Source organism: Meles meles, chromosome 9 (genome assembly GCF_922984935.1).
Source record: "Meles meles chromosome 9, mMelMel3.1 paternal haplotype, whole genome shotgun sequence".
Taxonomy (NCBI): Eukaryota; Metazoa; Chordata; class Mammalia; order Carnivora; family Mustelidae; genus Meles; species Meles meles.
In genome coordinates this window covers 73,788,164-73,804,486 of record NC_060074.1, presented here as the reverse complement: position 1 = coordinate 73,804,486, position 16,323 = coordinate 73,788,164, and the positions used below count along the sequence as shown (strand labels likewise).

The 16,323-nt window shown below is 39.8% G+C and overlaps 3 protein-coding genes across 4 annotated transcripts in view; 1 reads left to right on the top strand and 2 right to left on the bottom strand.

Moving 5' to 3' along the window:
• LOC123950430 overlaps positions 1–410 on the bottom strand; it is a 37,641-nt gene extending 37,231 nt beyond the window's left edge. Inside the window, exon 1 of the mRNA XM_046018218.1 lies at positions 317–410. Within this exon, the coding sequence (XP_045874174.1) occupies positions 317–410 (94 nt within the window). The remainder of the gene's footprint in view (positions 1–316) is intronic.
• On the top strand, positions 406–3,166 carry TTC30B (tetratricopeptide repeat domain 30B). Its single transcript, XM_046018851.1, has one exon. It carries the CDS (start codon positions 692–694, stop codon positions 2,687–2,689), a length of 1,998 nt encoding a protein of 665 aa, XP_045874807.1. The 5' UTR covers positions 406–691; the 3' UTR covers positions 2,690–3,166.
• A 7,249-nt stretch (positions 3,167–10,415) lies between these two features.
• Positions 10,416–16,323, bottom strand: part of AGPS (alkylglycerone phosphate synthase) — a 148,884-nt gene continuing 142,976 nt past the window's right edge. For both annotated transcript variants that reach the window (XM_046019212.1, XM_046019213.1), the window contains one exon: positions 10,416–16,053. In XM_046019212.1, the coding sequence (XP_045875168.1) occupies positions 15,932–16,053 (122 nt within the window). In that variant the 3' untranslated portion in view covers positions 10,416–15,931. The remainder of the gene's footprint in view (positions 16,054–16,323) is intronic.

The window sequence follows — 16,323 nt, the reverse complement described above, 5'->3', positions numbered from 1 at the left end:
ACACACACACACACACACACACACACACACACACACACACACACACTAGGTTTGGAGAGTTAGAAGAGTTAGAAACTTGGTCGTGCTTTTATTTTCATCCCACCTTGGAACACACACACACACACACACACACACACACACACACTAGGTTTGGAGAGTTAGAAGAGTTAGAAACTTGGTCGTGCTTTTATTTTCATCCCACCTTGGAAAAGACCATTTTCTCCACCGTCTTTCTAAGGTAGTGAAATTCGGAGATTCAGGGCAGAGGGTAGCGCGAAGTGTAAACGCTAACGAAAAACAGTCAGAAAAACCTCACCGCCTGAAGACTGTGCGTCCGCCCGGCGGAGACTACGCCTCCCAGCATGCAACGCGGTCACGACCTTGGAAGCGCCGCGATCGAACCAGAGCATGACGGGAAGTGGAGTTTCGGTCTCTGAACTACCCGAACAGTTTCTTCTTTGGTAACGCGGCTAACACTCTGGAGCCTTGGTGACAGCCCAGACATGAAATAATCAAATTAGTGATTCCTTTCTAACCCTAGTCTGGTCTTCCCTTGCAACGTAACATTGGGAATAGACCAAAAAAAAAAAAAAAATCACAAAAAGAAAAAAAACCTAACTATTCTATGTATCTTCCGCTTCCGGCAGGCTCGTTGCCGTGGTAACCAGCACGCACCAGCACCGCGGCGGTTATGGCCGGGCTCAGCGGCGCGCACATCCCCGATGGGGAGTTCACCGCCGTCGTGTACCGCCTCATCCGCGACTCCCGCTACGCCGAGGCCGTGCAGCTGCTGGGCGGCGAGCTCCAGCGGAGCCCGAGGAGCCGCGCCGGCCTGTCGCTGCTGGGCTACTGCTACTACCGCCTGCAGGAGTTCGCGCTGGCCGCCGAGTGCTATGAGCAGCTGGGCCAGCTGCACCCCGAACTGGAGCAGTACCGCCTGTACCAGGCCCAGGCCCTGTACAAGGCCTGCCTCTACCCAGAGGCCACGCGGGTGGCCTTCCTCCTGCTGGACAACCCCGCCTACCACGGCCGGGTCCTCCGCCTGCAGGCCGCCATCAAGTACAGCGAGGGCGACCTGCCCGGGGCCAAGAGCCTGGTGGAGCAGCTGCTGAGTGGGGAAGGGGGCGACGACAGTGGGGGCGAGAACGAACTGGACGGCCAGGTCAACCTGGGTTGTTTGCTCTACAAGGAGGGACAGTATGAAGCCGCGTGCGCCAAGTTCCTTGCGGCCCTCCAGGCTTCGGGATACCGGCCTGACCTCTCCTACAACCTGGCTTTGGCCTATTACAGCAGCCGGCACTACGCCCCGGCGCTCAAGTACATTGCCGACATCATTGAGCGTGGCATCCGCCAGCACCCGGAGCTAGGCGTGGGCATGACCACGGAAGGCATCGACGTGCGAAGTGTTGGCAACACCTTAGTCCTTCACCAGACTGCCCTGGTGGAAGCCTTCAACCTCAAGGCCGCCATCGAGTACCAACTGCGAAACTACGAGGCGGCCCAGGAAGCCCTCACGGACATGCCACCTAGGGCAGAAGAAGAGTTAGACCCCGTGACCCTGCACAACCAGGCGCTCATGAACATGGATGCCAGGCCTACCGAGGGGTTTGAAAAGCTGCAGTTTTTGCTCCAGCAGAACCCCTTTCCCCCGGAGACCTTTGGCAACCTGCTGCTGCTCTACTGTAAGTACGAGTATTTTGACCTGGCAGCCGATGTCCTGGCGGAGAATGCCCATTTGACCTACAGGCTGCTCACACCCTATCTCTATGACTTCCTGGATGCCATGATCACTTGCCAGACAGCCCCAGAAGAGGCCTTCATTAAGCTGGATGGGCTGGCAGGGATGCTGACTGAACAGCTCCGGAGACTCACCATACAAGTACAGGAAGCAAGACACAACAGAGATGATGAAGCTGTCAAAAAGGCAGTGAATGAGTACGATGACACTCTGGAGAAGTATATTCCCGTGTTGATGGCCCAGGCAAAGATCTACTGGAACCTTGAGAATTATGCAATGGTGGAAAAGATCTTCCGCAAGTCTGTGGAATTCTGTAATGACCATGATGTGTGGAAGCTGAACGTGGCTCATGTCCTGTTCATGCAGGAAAACAAATACAAAGAAGCTATCGGTTTCTATGAACCCATCGTCAAGAAGCACTATGACAACATCCTGAATGTCAGCGCTATTGTGCTGGCTAACCTGTGTGTTTCATACATCATGACAAGTCAGAATGAAGAAGCCGAGGAGTTGATGAGAAAGATCGAGAAGGAGGAAGAGCAGCTGTCCTATGATGACCCAGATAAGAAAATCTACCACCTCTGCATTGTGAATTTGGTGATAGGGACACTCTACTGTGCCAAAGGAAATTACGACTTTGGTATTTCTCGGGTTATCAAAAGCCTGGAACCTTATCAGAAGAAACTGGGAACTGATACCTGGTATTATGCTAAAAGATGCTTCCTGTCCTTATTAGAAAACATGTCAAAACATACGATCATGCTTCGTGACAGTGTTATTCAAGAATGTGTCCAGTTTCTAGAACACTGTGAACTTTATGGCAGGAACATACCTGCCGTTATTGAACAACCCCTGGAAGAAGAAAGAATGCATAGTGGAAAGAATACCGTCACATATGAATCCAGACAATTAAAAGCTTTGATTTATGAGATTATAGGATGGAATATATAGTTATGTCTGATAATGTCTTTTATCATAATTGCTTTATATATCTGTATTTATAGTTGTATCTCTATTTAGCTATCATCATCTTTACATTTGTCACATGTTAAACTTTGTACATTTGAAAATCATATTAATTAGATTAACCTTATTTTAACTTTGACCTAGAAAGATACATGAAAAATTATTTTTACTTTAACTTTTTTACTTATTTTAACTTTAACCTAGAAAGATACATGAAAAATTTGAAACTGAATTGGGACTCTGTGTTTATTGGAACTTGTAGTGCCCATGTTCCCTCTCCTTTTTTTCTCAGTTGTGCTTGGCTATATTTAGAGTGTCCCCTGCACAGGGATTACAATTTCCAGCACTATCTTGTCACGATCAAGCCCAGAACAAAGTAGTTAACATAGAGGATTTCTATGCTTTTAGTATTAAGTTTTAGGGATTGTGTGTTCTATTCTCACGTTACCCTCATATTAATTTAAAATGCACACACGTTAAAAAAAATAAAATAAAATAAAATGCACACACGTTGCATAGAGTTTAAGATGTTTTGGCAGGGTTTTCCAATATAGATTTAACACTTTCTGTAACCAAAATTCCTTAGGTGATAAAAGTTCTTGTTTTCTTAATGGACAAGATTCAGTGGGAAATCAATTATGGTGCTATGGTATAAAGACAATAAACAATTGCTAAAAAAACAACTTTACATAGTTTTCTTTTGTTCCATTTGTTAATAATGTGTACGTATGAACAAGATACGCTGTTACTTTTTCATAACTCTGCTCTCATTTATGTCTAGACAGTGACTAAAAGCAGAGGTACCCTGAAAACTTACTCTTTTTAAAAAAAAATTTTTTTTTAAATATTTTATTTATTTGACAGAGAGAAATCACAACTAGGCAGAGAGGCAGGCAGAGAGTGAGGAGGAAGCAGGCTCCATACGGAGCAGAGAGCCCGATGCGGGGCTTAATCCCAGGACCCTGGGATCATGACCTGAGCGGAAGGCAGAGGCCTTAACCCACTGAGCCACCCAAGCGCCCCCCCCAAAAAAATTTTTTTTAAAAAGAGTAAGTTTTCAGGGTACCTCTGCTTTAAAAAAAAAAATTTATTTATTTAACAGATCACAAGTAGCCAGAAAGGAAGGTAGGGGGACTGCGGTGGGGGGGGGCGGGGGAGGAGCAGGCTCCCTGCTGAGCAGAGAGCCCGACAGGGGTCTCAATCCCAGGACCCCGAGATCATGACCTGAGCCGAAGGCAGAGGCTTAACGCACTGTGCCACCCAGGTGCCCCCTAAAAACTTATTCTTAATTCCTACCTACTTAGGATAGGTTAATGCTGGAGTTGTTTCTGTGTTGTAGCCTCTCTGGTAAGGAAAAATCTACCCCATTCCCGTGACCCCACCCAACTTCTTTCCTACCTCTATCACGGATGAAAAGTTCTGAAACCTTATCTGGTAGATTCATAATGCCAGTTGCATACCCACAGCGTTCCCAAGGAGAACTCTACTCATTCTGCTTAGGCATTTTATTTTATGAACCATATATGAGCTTTACTATTTGTTTACCTACCCTTTATCCATAAATGTAACTGTCAACCCCAAATTGACCTGGTTCAGAAAAGAAAGTATTAGGTTGAATTACATGAAATTGCTGTTCTTCAAAGTTATTGACCTACAAAACTAGCAGTTTCTCATAGTTCAATCTGATAGCTTTCAAGTAATAGTGAGTCCCTGCCATAATAAAATGACGATTTTTTTTTCTCCCAGGAGAAATCCCTTATGTGCAGCATAAACCCTTTGCAGCATGACTTCCTAGGTGCTCAAATTCTATTAGATCTGTTAGAAAATTTGGCCTACCATGAAGTCCAATGGTTTTAAATTTATAAACATTTTTAATCTTAATTATAATTATGTATAATATCATTTACCATAGATGTTTGATCCCATGTTTGGAAGACAGTTCATGTTTAATGACTTCAGTGCATCCCACAGCACAATTCTGTCTCTGGGAAATGGTCTTCATTTAACAACTTTTATACTAAAAGTATTGCTGCTTCTTTGTGCAGTAGCTCTATGCGCCTCTCAATCTCCATAGTCCCTTAAGATTAGGAAAGTAAATGAACTGAAATCTTCTTTTCAACAGCCATGTCAAAATTCTGATGTTTTTGCAGCTTTCTTCTATTTTTTTTCTTTAAAAAAAGCAAAAAAAAAAAAAAAAAAGGTGTAAGTAACGTTAACCACCCAAAAGCAAATGTTTTCCAGATTCCCTTTTGCAAATAGCCTGGCCTTTATTCAGTCACATTTTATTTACCCAGGTGCTGTGTGTTTGTGGTTTGCATGTATGTGTAATTTAGCTTTCCAGAACATAAAAAGCTTTTCAGAACAGTTTTAACCCCTTGCCGCTGGGCAGCTGGGATTTCCTGGTTAGTAATGAATCAGGAAATCCTGACTGCTCCTACCTCTGAGTAAAGGAATAAAGGTCAATCAGGGCGTTTGTCCCCTTCCTTACCCAGGCTCTCTGGAGAGGCACCCCTCAGATTGACAGACTGCTGCCTGGCAACAGTAAAGACTTTTGAACCACACCTACGGAAGCTGCCCTGTCTTCTGAATGTTAGAGGAGACTGAGGACATTCCTAACTCTTCAGACGTTACTGTCCTTTATTTTTAGGAGATTTTAATATATGTGTGTGTGTGTGTGTGTATATATATATATATGTACATATATATGTACATATATATATATACATATATATATATATATTTTTTTTTTAAGATTTTATTTTGTCAGAGAGAGAGAGAGAGAGAGCGCGCACGTGCACAAGCAGGGGAAGCCACAGGCAGAGGGAGAAGCAGACTCCTGGCTGAGCAAGGAGCCCAGTACGGGACTGAATCCCAGGACTCTGGGATGATGACCTGAACTGAAGGCAGACATTTAACCAACTGAGCCATCCAGGTGCTTGAGGATATATATTTCTTTTAAATTCACCTCGGAAGTACTTAGCTGTGCTTATTGATACTATGACACTAACAAATGACTTCACAATGGCTGTATTTTGCCATTTAACTGAAGGCTTTCATCATCCCTAAAGCTCTGATGAAAAGTTTTGTTCTATGCTCTTACAACATTATGTATTAAGTGTCAAAAGCACTTTTTAAAGAATTTATTTATTTTTATCAACATATAATGTATTATTTGCCCCAGGGGTACAGGTCTGTGAATCGCCACGTTTACACATTTCACAGCACTCACCATATCACATACCCTCCCCAATGTCCATAACCCAACCACCCTCTCCCTACCCTCCCACCCCCCAGCAACCCTCAGTTTGTTTTGTGAGATTAAGAGTCCCTTCTGGTTTGTCTCCCTACTGATCCCATCTTGTTTCATTTTTTCCTTCCCTGCTCCCCAAACCCCCCACCCTGCCTCTCAAACTCTTTGTATCATAGAGATATAATTGTTAAAAGCACATTTCTTGACAAAAGGATTTCTGTATATTTCTAAAGCATTTACTCTGTTTTCTTCATCATGTCTGCATGGTATATTTTAAAGGAATCAAAGATTAAATCCAGTATTTCATAATCCTAGTCAACCCCCCATCTCCACATATTCAGAATATAAACCTGTTTGTACACAAGTAGTTATTTTCATTTTCTCAGGCATGAATAGGAACTTGATCTTTCCATGCAGAACCACCAGCAGACTCTCTTGATCAGAGACATGACTGCCTGACAAAGGATTCCCATTCCCCGACAGCCTTCTTTGAATCTGGCCTCAGCTGTGGCACGAATATTCACACTAACTCCATCTGTGAGGTCAGATGCATAGTGATTACCTCTGACCTGTTTATAAGAAGTCAGGAACTAGGAGAACTGTGGGGATAGAGGGCGGTCATCAGGCAATGAAATCATAGGAGATGATCACACTCTCTCCCTGCAGAGTGAGACAGGAATACAGAGGTATGGCATCCCAAACCTCAGAGGAGCTCCTCAGATCAAATCCATATAGAACTGCCAGTGATAGGTTCAGCCCCAGATTCTAACAATTTGTTTGTGGAGCGCTATGGGATTGATGCCCAGATAAATAAGCTTACTAGAAAATGTTAGGTAAGAAAGGGTAAATGACTTGAAGAGGATGCTTTAAGGGAATAACCTTCTGACCCCCTGTCCTGTAACTTGGCTTGGGCCTATTTCCACACTTGAATATGGAGGGTTAGCAGTGCTGGAAGTCTGTCCAGGTAAGTAGGGTATAGCTGTTTAAAGTACCTACTTTTAAAAGGATAACATCACCAAAGCGAAGCTTTTCATTTCAAGTGAATGCCAGCATTTTGAATATAAGTTTTTGTCTTAGGTTCCTTAGTCTTTTTCTTAATGGTTATTGGTCTAGATCTAGAAATACCTTGGAGATTGTGGTTTCTTGATGGTATTCTCTGACACACTAATTCCTAGCAAGTGTGACTTGCAGCTCACAATCTACCGTTCACTAACTGCCTCTTATCCTTTGTCTTGTCTCTGGGACTAAAGTGACATTTGGGCTTTTTTGTATTCACTTATTGAGAGCTGTACCCAGAGTATTAAACAGAACATTTTGTGAAGAGCCACTAACTCTGGGTTCTTGGCTGTCCAACCACAGAAGCAGAATGACTGTAACCACCAGATTCTAAACTTATACTTTCATTCTAGCTACAAAATACACACAACTTTTTTAGTATCCTAATGTAGCTCAAATCCTTCAGCAGCAACTTTAATTCTTAAATTAGCAGTTTTAAGCAACTGTGACTTTCCATAGATGGGCTCTAGATTATAATAAAACATTTCCTTAATCTTAACAGTTCTTTCAATTTCCAGTCTCTTTATGGGAAGGTATAGAACTTATAGAAACAGGTATTCTTACATTTTTAAGTGCAGCTCAAAGGAATACAGCATTAAAGCTCTAAAAATGCAAATTTATTAAGGCCATCAAACACAGCACTTCCTTTATAAGTTTCATATTAAACCTATAAAGGCACCAAAACAGGACCTTCTGGATGAAACATTTACAGAGCAAAACAGTATCTGAGACAAAAGACATCCTGGTATTTTTCTATGGTGTGTAATCCTGAAGACAGTGGCCTCCACTTTGTAGCTAGGAGAGATTCCATTTCCTTACTTATGCCCTCCTGCAGAGGGCAATGACTATTTATATAGTCTATATGTAGAATATATACAATCTACTTTAAAAGCAGAAATTCTGTATATGTCATAGATACCGAATACAAGCAGCCTAGAGCAGTGAAGCAGCCAGCAGAGGCACTGGACTTAGACCCACTTGCCAGCTACTTACGAACAGTTGATGTTACTCAGCCTCACTAAACCTTGGTTATTTCACCAGTAAGAAAAAAAAAAGGATAATACCACTCACTTCACAGGATTATTTTAACAATCATTACCTCTTGTCTAGGGTTAAATCTCAGCACAGTGTCTGGCTAAAAAAGGATGAATTAAAAAGTAAATTGGTAATGCAATCATCATTTCTAGGGTAGTATTCAGCAAAAATATCCAGACTTAATCAGAATCACCAAGTTAGAAGGGACCTTAGAGATTTTCGTTTTACAAAAGAAATTGGTTCCAAGTAGGGAAAATGACTTGTAGCTGGTAGAGGAAAATGGATCACACTCAAAATTCCAGAACAGAACTCTTTCCATTGTGTTCTTAGGCTTTGGAACCCCATCCTCTCTTATTTTACAGCTTTATAGTGACAAAATTTCAATTTTTAAAGAGCACTTTCCCAGGTGTACTGTGGATACAACAAGGTACAGAAGATGTGACAGAACTGTGTCAGAATGAATTTAAGAGGTTGTACACCAGCCAATATTAGACCCAATCAACAGGTCGCATCATAAACTGGGTTTAAGTATATCGAAAACAGAAACACGCCCCTGAGGCCAAACGCAGGCAAAAGTAAATGTGATGGCAGACCTCATCTGCTTTCCTCCTGGGCTAGGACAAGACACTTGACAGCAAGCTTCATCAAAGGATTTCAGTCTGGCAACTGACTTAAGTAAATGTAATTGCATGTTTAAGGTTTATTTGAAATAACTGTTGATTGATTCATTGGGACAAAAAGCCTATTTGTGGACAAAATATAAAAATGTAAAGTGGACAATAGCACCTGAAGTGGAAGAATAGCTGTCTGTGCCCCGAAAGCTCTTTCATGGATGTGTTACCGGGCAGACTCTCATGTACTCCAGTTTTCTGCCATTACTTGCAACCAGATCCAGACATACTATGTCTCACTTCTACTAAGGACCTAAAACTGGATGGAACAAAAAACATTCTGGATCAAAGTCAAGATTCTTAAATTTTGAAACTCTGGAATCAAATCCAGCAAGATACAGATTTTAGTAAGAATAAATATAACTAATTGGACTTAAAAAAAAAAAATCAGACTCCAGGGAGATGTGGCCAAAATGGCATAGGCAGAAAAGACAAGCTTTGTTAAATTCAAGTTCAGTGTGAGGTGACAGTGCAATGTTCATCAAAAATGCATTATTAGTGACTAGAATAAGGAAAGCATTGCTACTACTCTGGCACATACAGGCCTAGACGCTTCACTTTAAGAGCATCGAAGAGGAGGCACGTGGTGGCTCAGTCAGTTGAGCATCCAACTCTTGATTTCAGCTCAGGTCCTGATCTTAGGGGTAGTGGGATCCAGCCCCACTCAGCATACAGCCTGTTTGAGATACTCCCTGCCCCTCCTCCCTGATTGCTCATACGCTTTCTTCTAAAAAAAGAAAACATAATAATAAATAAAATTTTAAAAATAAAATTTTGGGGCACGTGGGTTGCGCAGTCGGTTAAATGCTGACTCTTGGTTTGGGCTCGGGTCATGATCTCAGGGTTGTGAGGTTGAGCCCTGTGTCATGCTCTGCAGTCAGCAAGGAATCTGCTTGAGACTCTCTTGCCTCCTCCCTCTGTCCCTCCACCTGCTAAAATAAATAAATCTAAAAAAACAAAAAACAAAAAAGCCCCACCGTATCAAGGAGGCACACAGGAAGAGAGACTGGGATGGTGACGGTTCTGCAAGTCACAGGAGCAAAAGCTGACTGAAGAAGATGTGGGGGAACCTGAGCTGCCCTTCACTAGAATACCTGGACAATTCTCTATGATTACAGAGCTAAAAGTCACCTCGGTGAATAGAACGGGAAGGTAGATTTGTCTAAACAGCAAAAACCTCTTAATACTGGAAGATTTCAAGCTGGACCAGGCTTTCTGAAAAGGCAATAAATTCCTATGTGGTCACAGCAAATGTTCAGAAGACCGGTTATCTGTGGCCTGGGGGGATAGGGGAAATTAGACAATTATGTTTAGGAAAAGGTAAGATGAGAGGATTTCTAAGGTTCATTCAGTCCAAGCTCATACGAGCCAGACAGAAAACTTCTTTCTTTACTTAACTAAGAGCTGAAATCTTAGTGAGGCAAGTGGTTATTGAAATGTACCAAGGAAGGTTAGGTTCAACAGGCTTGATCTTCAGTCATTTCAGAGCCCAGAAAACTGTAACCTTCCCTCCAGTACAGGAGCCACAGGCAGGGAGAAGATCAGTATCTGTACACATGTCCTTCAGTAACAGAGATGGTACTCATGGTTACAGACTATATTCTATCCACTCTCTGGCAGCCTAGCGTGACGCTGCTGAAATAAGGTTAAATGGGATCAACGTGAAATAAGCAACAACTTCTGTAACAATGAGCGGTTTTGATATTGTTTTATTTCTTCCCAGCACATCTTAAAAATCATACATGGGCATTTGCTTATAGAACAGTACAGTCTAGGGAAAGCAATAAAAGGAGAATCCGAACATACACCAAAAGCACAGTAGATAGACTATGTTTTGAGCCCTTGTGGAAAACAGTATGGCTCAGTCTGAACTGACAAAGCTGCTTTGAATCTCTCAGGAACTTCCCTTCCCACTACGTATCAACATTTAAACTATAAACGTAAAGAACTGTTTGTATGCATTAGTTACAGCAATATAATGGCTTACATACAAGAGCTTACCCACATGTAGTTCCCAAAAGATCACTACAGTACTGGCAGGAATATGAACTGCCTTGGAGGAAGACTCAGGATAAGATATTATTCAAGTCAAGTTGTATCAGAGCCAAAGTATTTCACAGGCTTAGCAAAAAAGGACAAAAATTAAGAGATATAATCTACACATATTTCTCGTGAGATTTATCATTGTCCAGGAACAGAAATACTCATTATTCTGAAGGCACCATCACAGAAAAAAAGACTGACACACAATATAAGGAATAGAACCCCCCACCCCAACAGGCCCTGCTCCTCAGGGAGCTGTGTGAGCTAACATCCAAAACCAAGTAGTGGGTGTCTCAGGGACTGAGTGAGTAGGCCACATCCACTAAGCCACATCTTAGGGCTACTAAGTTAGGGCTACTAAATTGGGACAATAGGAATGAAAATCTAAGAATGAAAGTACCTATAAATCCCATCAATTGAATGGATATATGAAGTACAGGTCCACCTTATAACTAGTGAAACAGACTAGAACAGGTGATCCAAACCCACACTGTGGAAAGGATTTTCAGTATTTCTACACATAACTACTTAATTCCTGACATATTCTTAAAGAGGAAGAGCCCTGAACTACTAAACAATCTCAGTCTTTAAAGACTTAATTATCCTCTCCCACTCATTTTAAACAATGGCTATTTCATGGAAAAAAAAAAAATCCCAACAAGGCACTGTAAACTTTTGGGGATATTCCTTAAGAGGTCCAAAAAAATAATTATTTATATAAACTGTGTACCAGTATAAGCATTTCATGTCCTTTACGGATATGTGAACAAGATTACTTTAAGGGTTAAACCATAAGTTTCATAGGGTACTCATATTTTTCATGAAAAACACTGCTAACAATAAGATGCCTGAAAAACAGGTATTTGTGCAGCTTAGAAATCCACACTATAACATTTTTCTTTTCCTTCTCTCTCCACCTTAGATTTGGAAATTCAGTCTCTGAAAAATGTTCTTAATGATACTTAATGTGTTATTTTTCTTCCTTGTGGGGAAAAAAAAGTTATAAAAAAAATCTCCTTTGGGAACCAAAAAAGAAATCTTTTCATGTTCACAGAACTCAAGTTCCTTCATTCTGTGATGGTTCTTTGGCTTGAATGTTCCATATATCAGTGGTCCTCACTCACGTTTGTTAAGGAACTGTTGTGGTTAGACGAGCACAGTGCTCATTTTCTGAGGATCTTCCTAGGTTCAAATTGGAATGCTTCAGGTTCAAGGGAGACTAAACACCTCCTAGGAATACAACATTGATTTAAAAAATAATTAGTGATAAAATCTAGCTAACTATATTCTAAAGGGGCTTGATTATGCTTCATTAATAAAATTATAAAATTTTGTTTTCAAATCAGTGGAAATATGAAGATGAAAAACTAAAAATGAAAGAAAAACCCATATGCAAGCAGAAAAATGAACTTCCCACTCCCTTTGAAGAAAACAAAATCTCTTGGACCTGGGTGCATTTTATTAATGATATACATTTCTATAACCTGTTGATGTTACAAGTAGTTTTTACAAATTCCACACTGAAGGCAAACAGTGTGGTTTAGGAAGCAGAAAGCCAAGTGTCTTACATCCTTCATAGCAGACAGCATGAAATTCAATAGTTAAAAAAAATCTTTTACATTTTTTGAATTGTATCAATGTATACATTCTTTCCTTTTCAGGACCCTGAAATGAGTAAGAATTCAATGAATGTATTGACATATGGTTCATTTGGAGCCTTGAACAAAGCCACACTTCCATACTCGTAAAGCCAAAAGTGATTCTGGATTCTTCAATCCAAAACTGGCACTTGTTATTTTCAGCTTTTCTTCCACCATGAGCTAAGCCCTAATTAAAAGCAAAGTTGCCAAAGATTAAGTGGTAAATGAAAAGCTATTAAAGCTATCCTTAATGCCTGTCTCAGTGTTTCTTAAAATGCAGACACTGTCCACAGCATTCCATTGTGCCTGCTTCAAGCGCCAGCACATGCAGCTTCTGAATCAATCCATGATAAGGAACTGTTTGTGTTCTACATTTATACAGGATAGATGCTCAACCACACCCAGCCCCATTTGAACAGCTGAGGTTACACGCTTCAGCTTGGGACTACAGGGCTTCTTTGATTAGCTCTGATTAAGAAGTTGTAGCTAAAAAAGAAAAGAACAAAAGAAAAATCTCTGGAGCCAGCATGCAGAAAGGCATTATCAAAAAGGTAAGCTAGGACTTAGCAGTTACTAAGAGAATATTCTGAAAACCAGGTTTCCTTGCAACCATCTGTATCTGACACACTGATGGAAGCTCATCCTTCACTGTGCTTTTGTTTTCCAAAATACATCAATACATTTAAGAAGGCTTCCAGCTTCATAAGTAGCTCTTAAGTAATAGTACTAAATATGTAAGTGTTTAGGATGTAAATTCCCAATTCCTCCCAAGACGAAAGAATTCAATCCTCTTTGTGGTAAAATGCTGGACACAATAAACATGTGACTTCCACAATTCTTACTAAACGAAAAAAGCCCAAGTTACTCAGTATAAGAAAAAATTCACTTTTGCACTGTATTTTGCACCAAACATTAAGGCATCAGTTTTTCTAAGGGTCAATAAAGCCTGCTCATATTGAGTCTTTAGTATTCAATGCCACTTCTGACTACCAACAAGTTCCTAGTCCCACTAAAACCTCAACCCAAATGTAACATCAACAAATATTAGAAATATGACTAATTTAAGAAAGACAAGTCAATGTTTATGCTGTACTAAAAATCAAATCGGTTATGAGCTTTTAAAATTTTAAAGAAACTTATTCAAAATGAGTTTAAAAGCTCACATAAACAATGTACTCCAGGCTTTAACTTTTATGAAGCCATTTTCAGACATTCCAGAAATATGAGGCAAGGTTTAAGTGCCTCTGTGCATAATCAAGAACCCCGTTCTCCACAGAAACTAAGTATATTCCGAGGTATCTCTCAGAAGCAGGTGTGAGAAAGTGGGGGACAGGGTTTCTGATTTACTAAATCAGAGTGAAACAGCACTGGCGAGTGTTCATGTGTTTCAAAATACTCCCTGTAGAAATCATTCCAAGAACAGAATGTAGTCGTCACTATAAAATCAAGGTTGGGGAGTCCTGCATACATGGAAGAAGAAAAACAAAGACATAAATCACTAATTATTCCGTAAGGTTCATGTAGAACAGTGAACACAACAATTTTCAGCTGTGATATTTATAGTTTCCTAAAACCAAATACAGATTTCTGAGGTTGTTGAAATCTGAATTCCCTGGGAAGAATGTTAGAACAATCACGTGCAAAGGAATGGGTCTGCTTATGAATCTGTAAATTTTATTTAAAAAAAAAATTACTCAGAAACATGGATACACTCCAGTGAGATATTACTACTGTATTAAGTTTTACATTTTGATTACCAGTTAGAGAAATTACCTTCATGAATAGATAGATGCATTTTATAAAGCTGAGATTTTTATAATTCTAGAGGCAAGTGGAATTTCCTCATCAAGCATCCAACTATTTCAAATAGCAAGGGCTTTTAAAGCTAAGATCTGCTGGAAATTTTATAATTAAAAATAAATCACCAGTGAAGAGAGGCAGCTTCTAATAAATAAACATTTAGTTTTTGTTGTTAAACTGATATTTAATTTTGATTTGCTTACAGATTTTAAGTTTATTAGTTTGAGGCCAATTTTATTACAAATTGTTTTATCATTTTGAAGTCTTAAAAATACCATTTTGTCAATTTAAATTTTCACTTTTCTGGTTAAGTATACTTCAGATATAAAAGGTATCAAACTGCCCAAAAATACTTTGGAGCTGTTGCTACATAGACAGACACTGTGTCCTTTTAAAGGATCGTCTGCACTTTGACTTACATTATTTGATCAAGTATTAATTTTAAAAAATTATCAAAAGTTAGGTATTACATTAAGAAAAGAATCCATCCCAAAATGTGAATCATGAACCTTGACAGACAGTGATTCAAAGTAATAATTTCACTTATTTTAATATCCAGGTTTGAATGTAAAAATGTCTGCTAAATGTGATTAATGTTCTCCCTATTATTTAAGAAATATGACATTTCAAACTTTTGATTATGGCATGTGTATTAATACATTTTTTTCAAAATTTAGGTTAAACCAGTAATTCAAAAAGGCGTTAAATCACTATTAAAAACTAAACTGAAACTTTAGTTTTATATGAAAATTTATCACGTTGTTTGGGTTAATTAAAAAAAATTGTCACTGAAACTTGAAGATTTCAAATTCAATAGTTAAATGATAACTGTGTTTCATTAGCCAAATGATTCTTTAAACTGGAGATATGAAGTGTAAGGAATCTTCCTTCTTCTGCTCCTGTTGAAGCTTCTTCTGCGTCTTAGCAACAAGAATGTGAAATCAGAAACATTAGGACTGTTAAGCTTATAAAAGCATTCATTTCATGGTAAAACTGTCCTTCAAATACAATGAGTGATAGCTCAGTTTTTCTTATACAACATATTATGAAGGAACTAGGATATAACAAGAGGTTTTCTCAGTTATACACGTACAATTCATACCTCAGTAGAAACAGAAACACGGAAAACTAAAACATGTCCCTAACAATAATTTTTAGACTGACTTAAGGTCTGTAACTGTATACTAATTTCAAAGAAAAATGTAGGCCAAGCACCTCACAGAACTGAAGGTATCCTAAGTAACAGGTTGCCTATGTTCTTTCCTGAGTACCCTCCTTAATGGCCTACTCACACTAGAATTTGTAATCACTCCGCAACGGAATCCTTCCCTAGATATCTGCTCCCCAGCGACGCCCTTTTGAAAAAGAGCCTGGATAAGCAGTGGATGATACCCAAATCTGCCTTTGTTCCCAAGGGGAGGCATCAATACAGAGCAGCTGGCAGCATCTTCCTTTGAAATAACAGCTAGCAGCCTTGTGCTGCCTGACTAAAATTTGAAATGACAACCAGTTGGCGATCAACTGATGCACCTACAAGGAGAGAGATTTAGGAATACCATCTGTCAATCCATAGATGTAGAAACAAAACAAATACAGAATGATTAACAACTTATTTTCAACCAAAAAACAAATTTTGCTGAAATACAGTCCATGATATATTTGATTACTGGTATAACCATAGTTGAAGACTTAAAAAAAAAAGTGACTTTTTTTTGTAACAACAGTAATGGATTTATAAAAGGTTTTTGTTTCCAAAGATGTTATTGGGGTCCACATACTCCTTGACAGACTTCAGCATCCCAAAGCCAACATCAGAGATACTTTCCTTTAGCCACTGCTTCCGTAACTTGCCCACTGGAAAAACAAAATAAAAAAATGCTTCAGTATACACTATGATGCTGAGAACCAATCAATCTTGTGACCATGAATGAACAAACACTGTGTGATAAATGCTTTTATTCAAAAATGAGAAATGTTTTGCTTTATTTGATTTATTGAGCCCACCAGACTATCAAGCTCATTAAGCCCAATGTATTCCCAGGGGAAGCCTGAGCTCCACAGTGTCTCCTTTCTCTGTAAACTGTGAAACGGAGATGAAGGAAGCCTGGGCTGAGATCAGGGCCC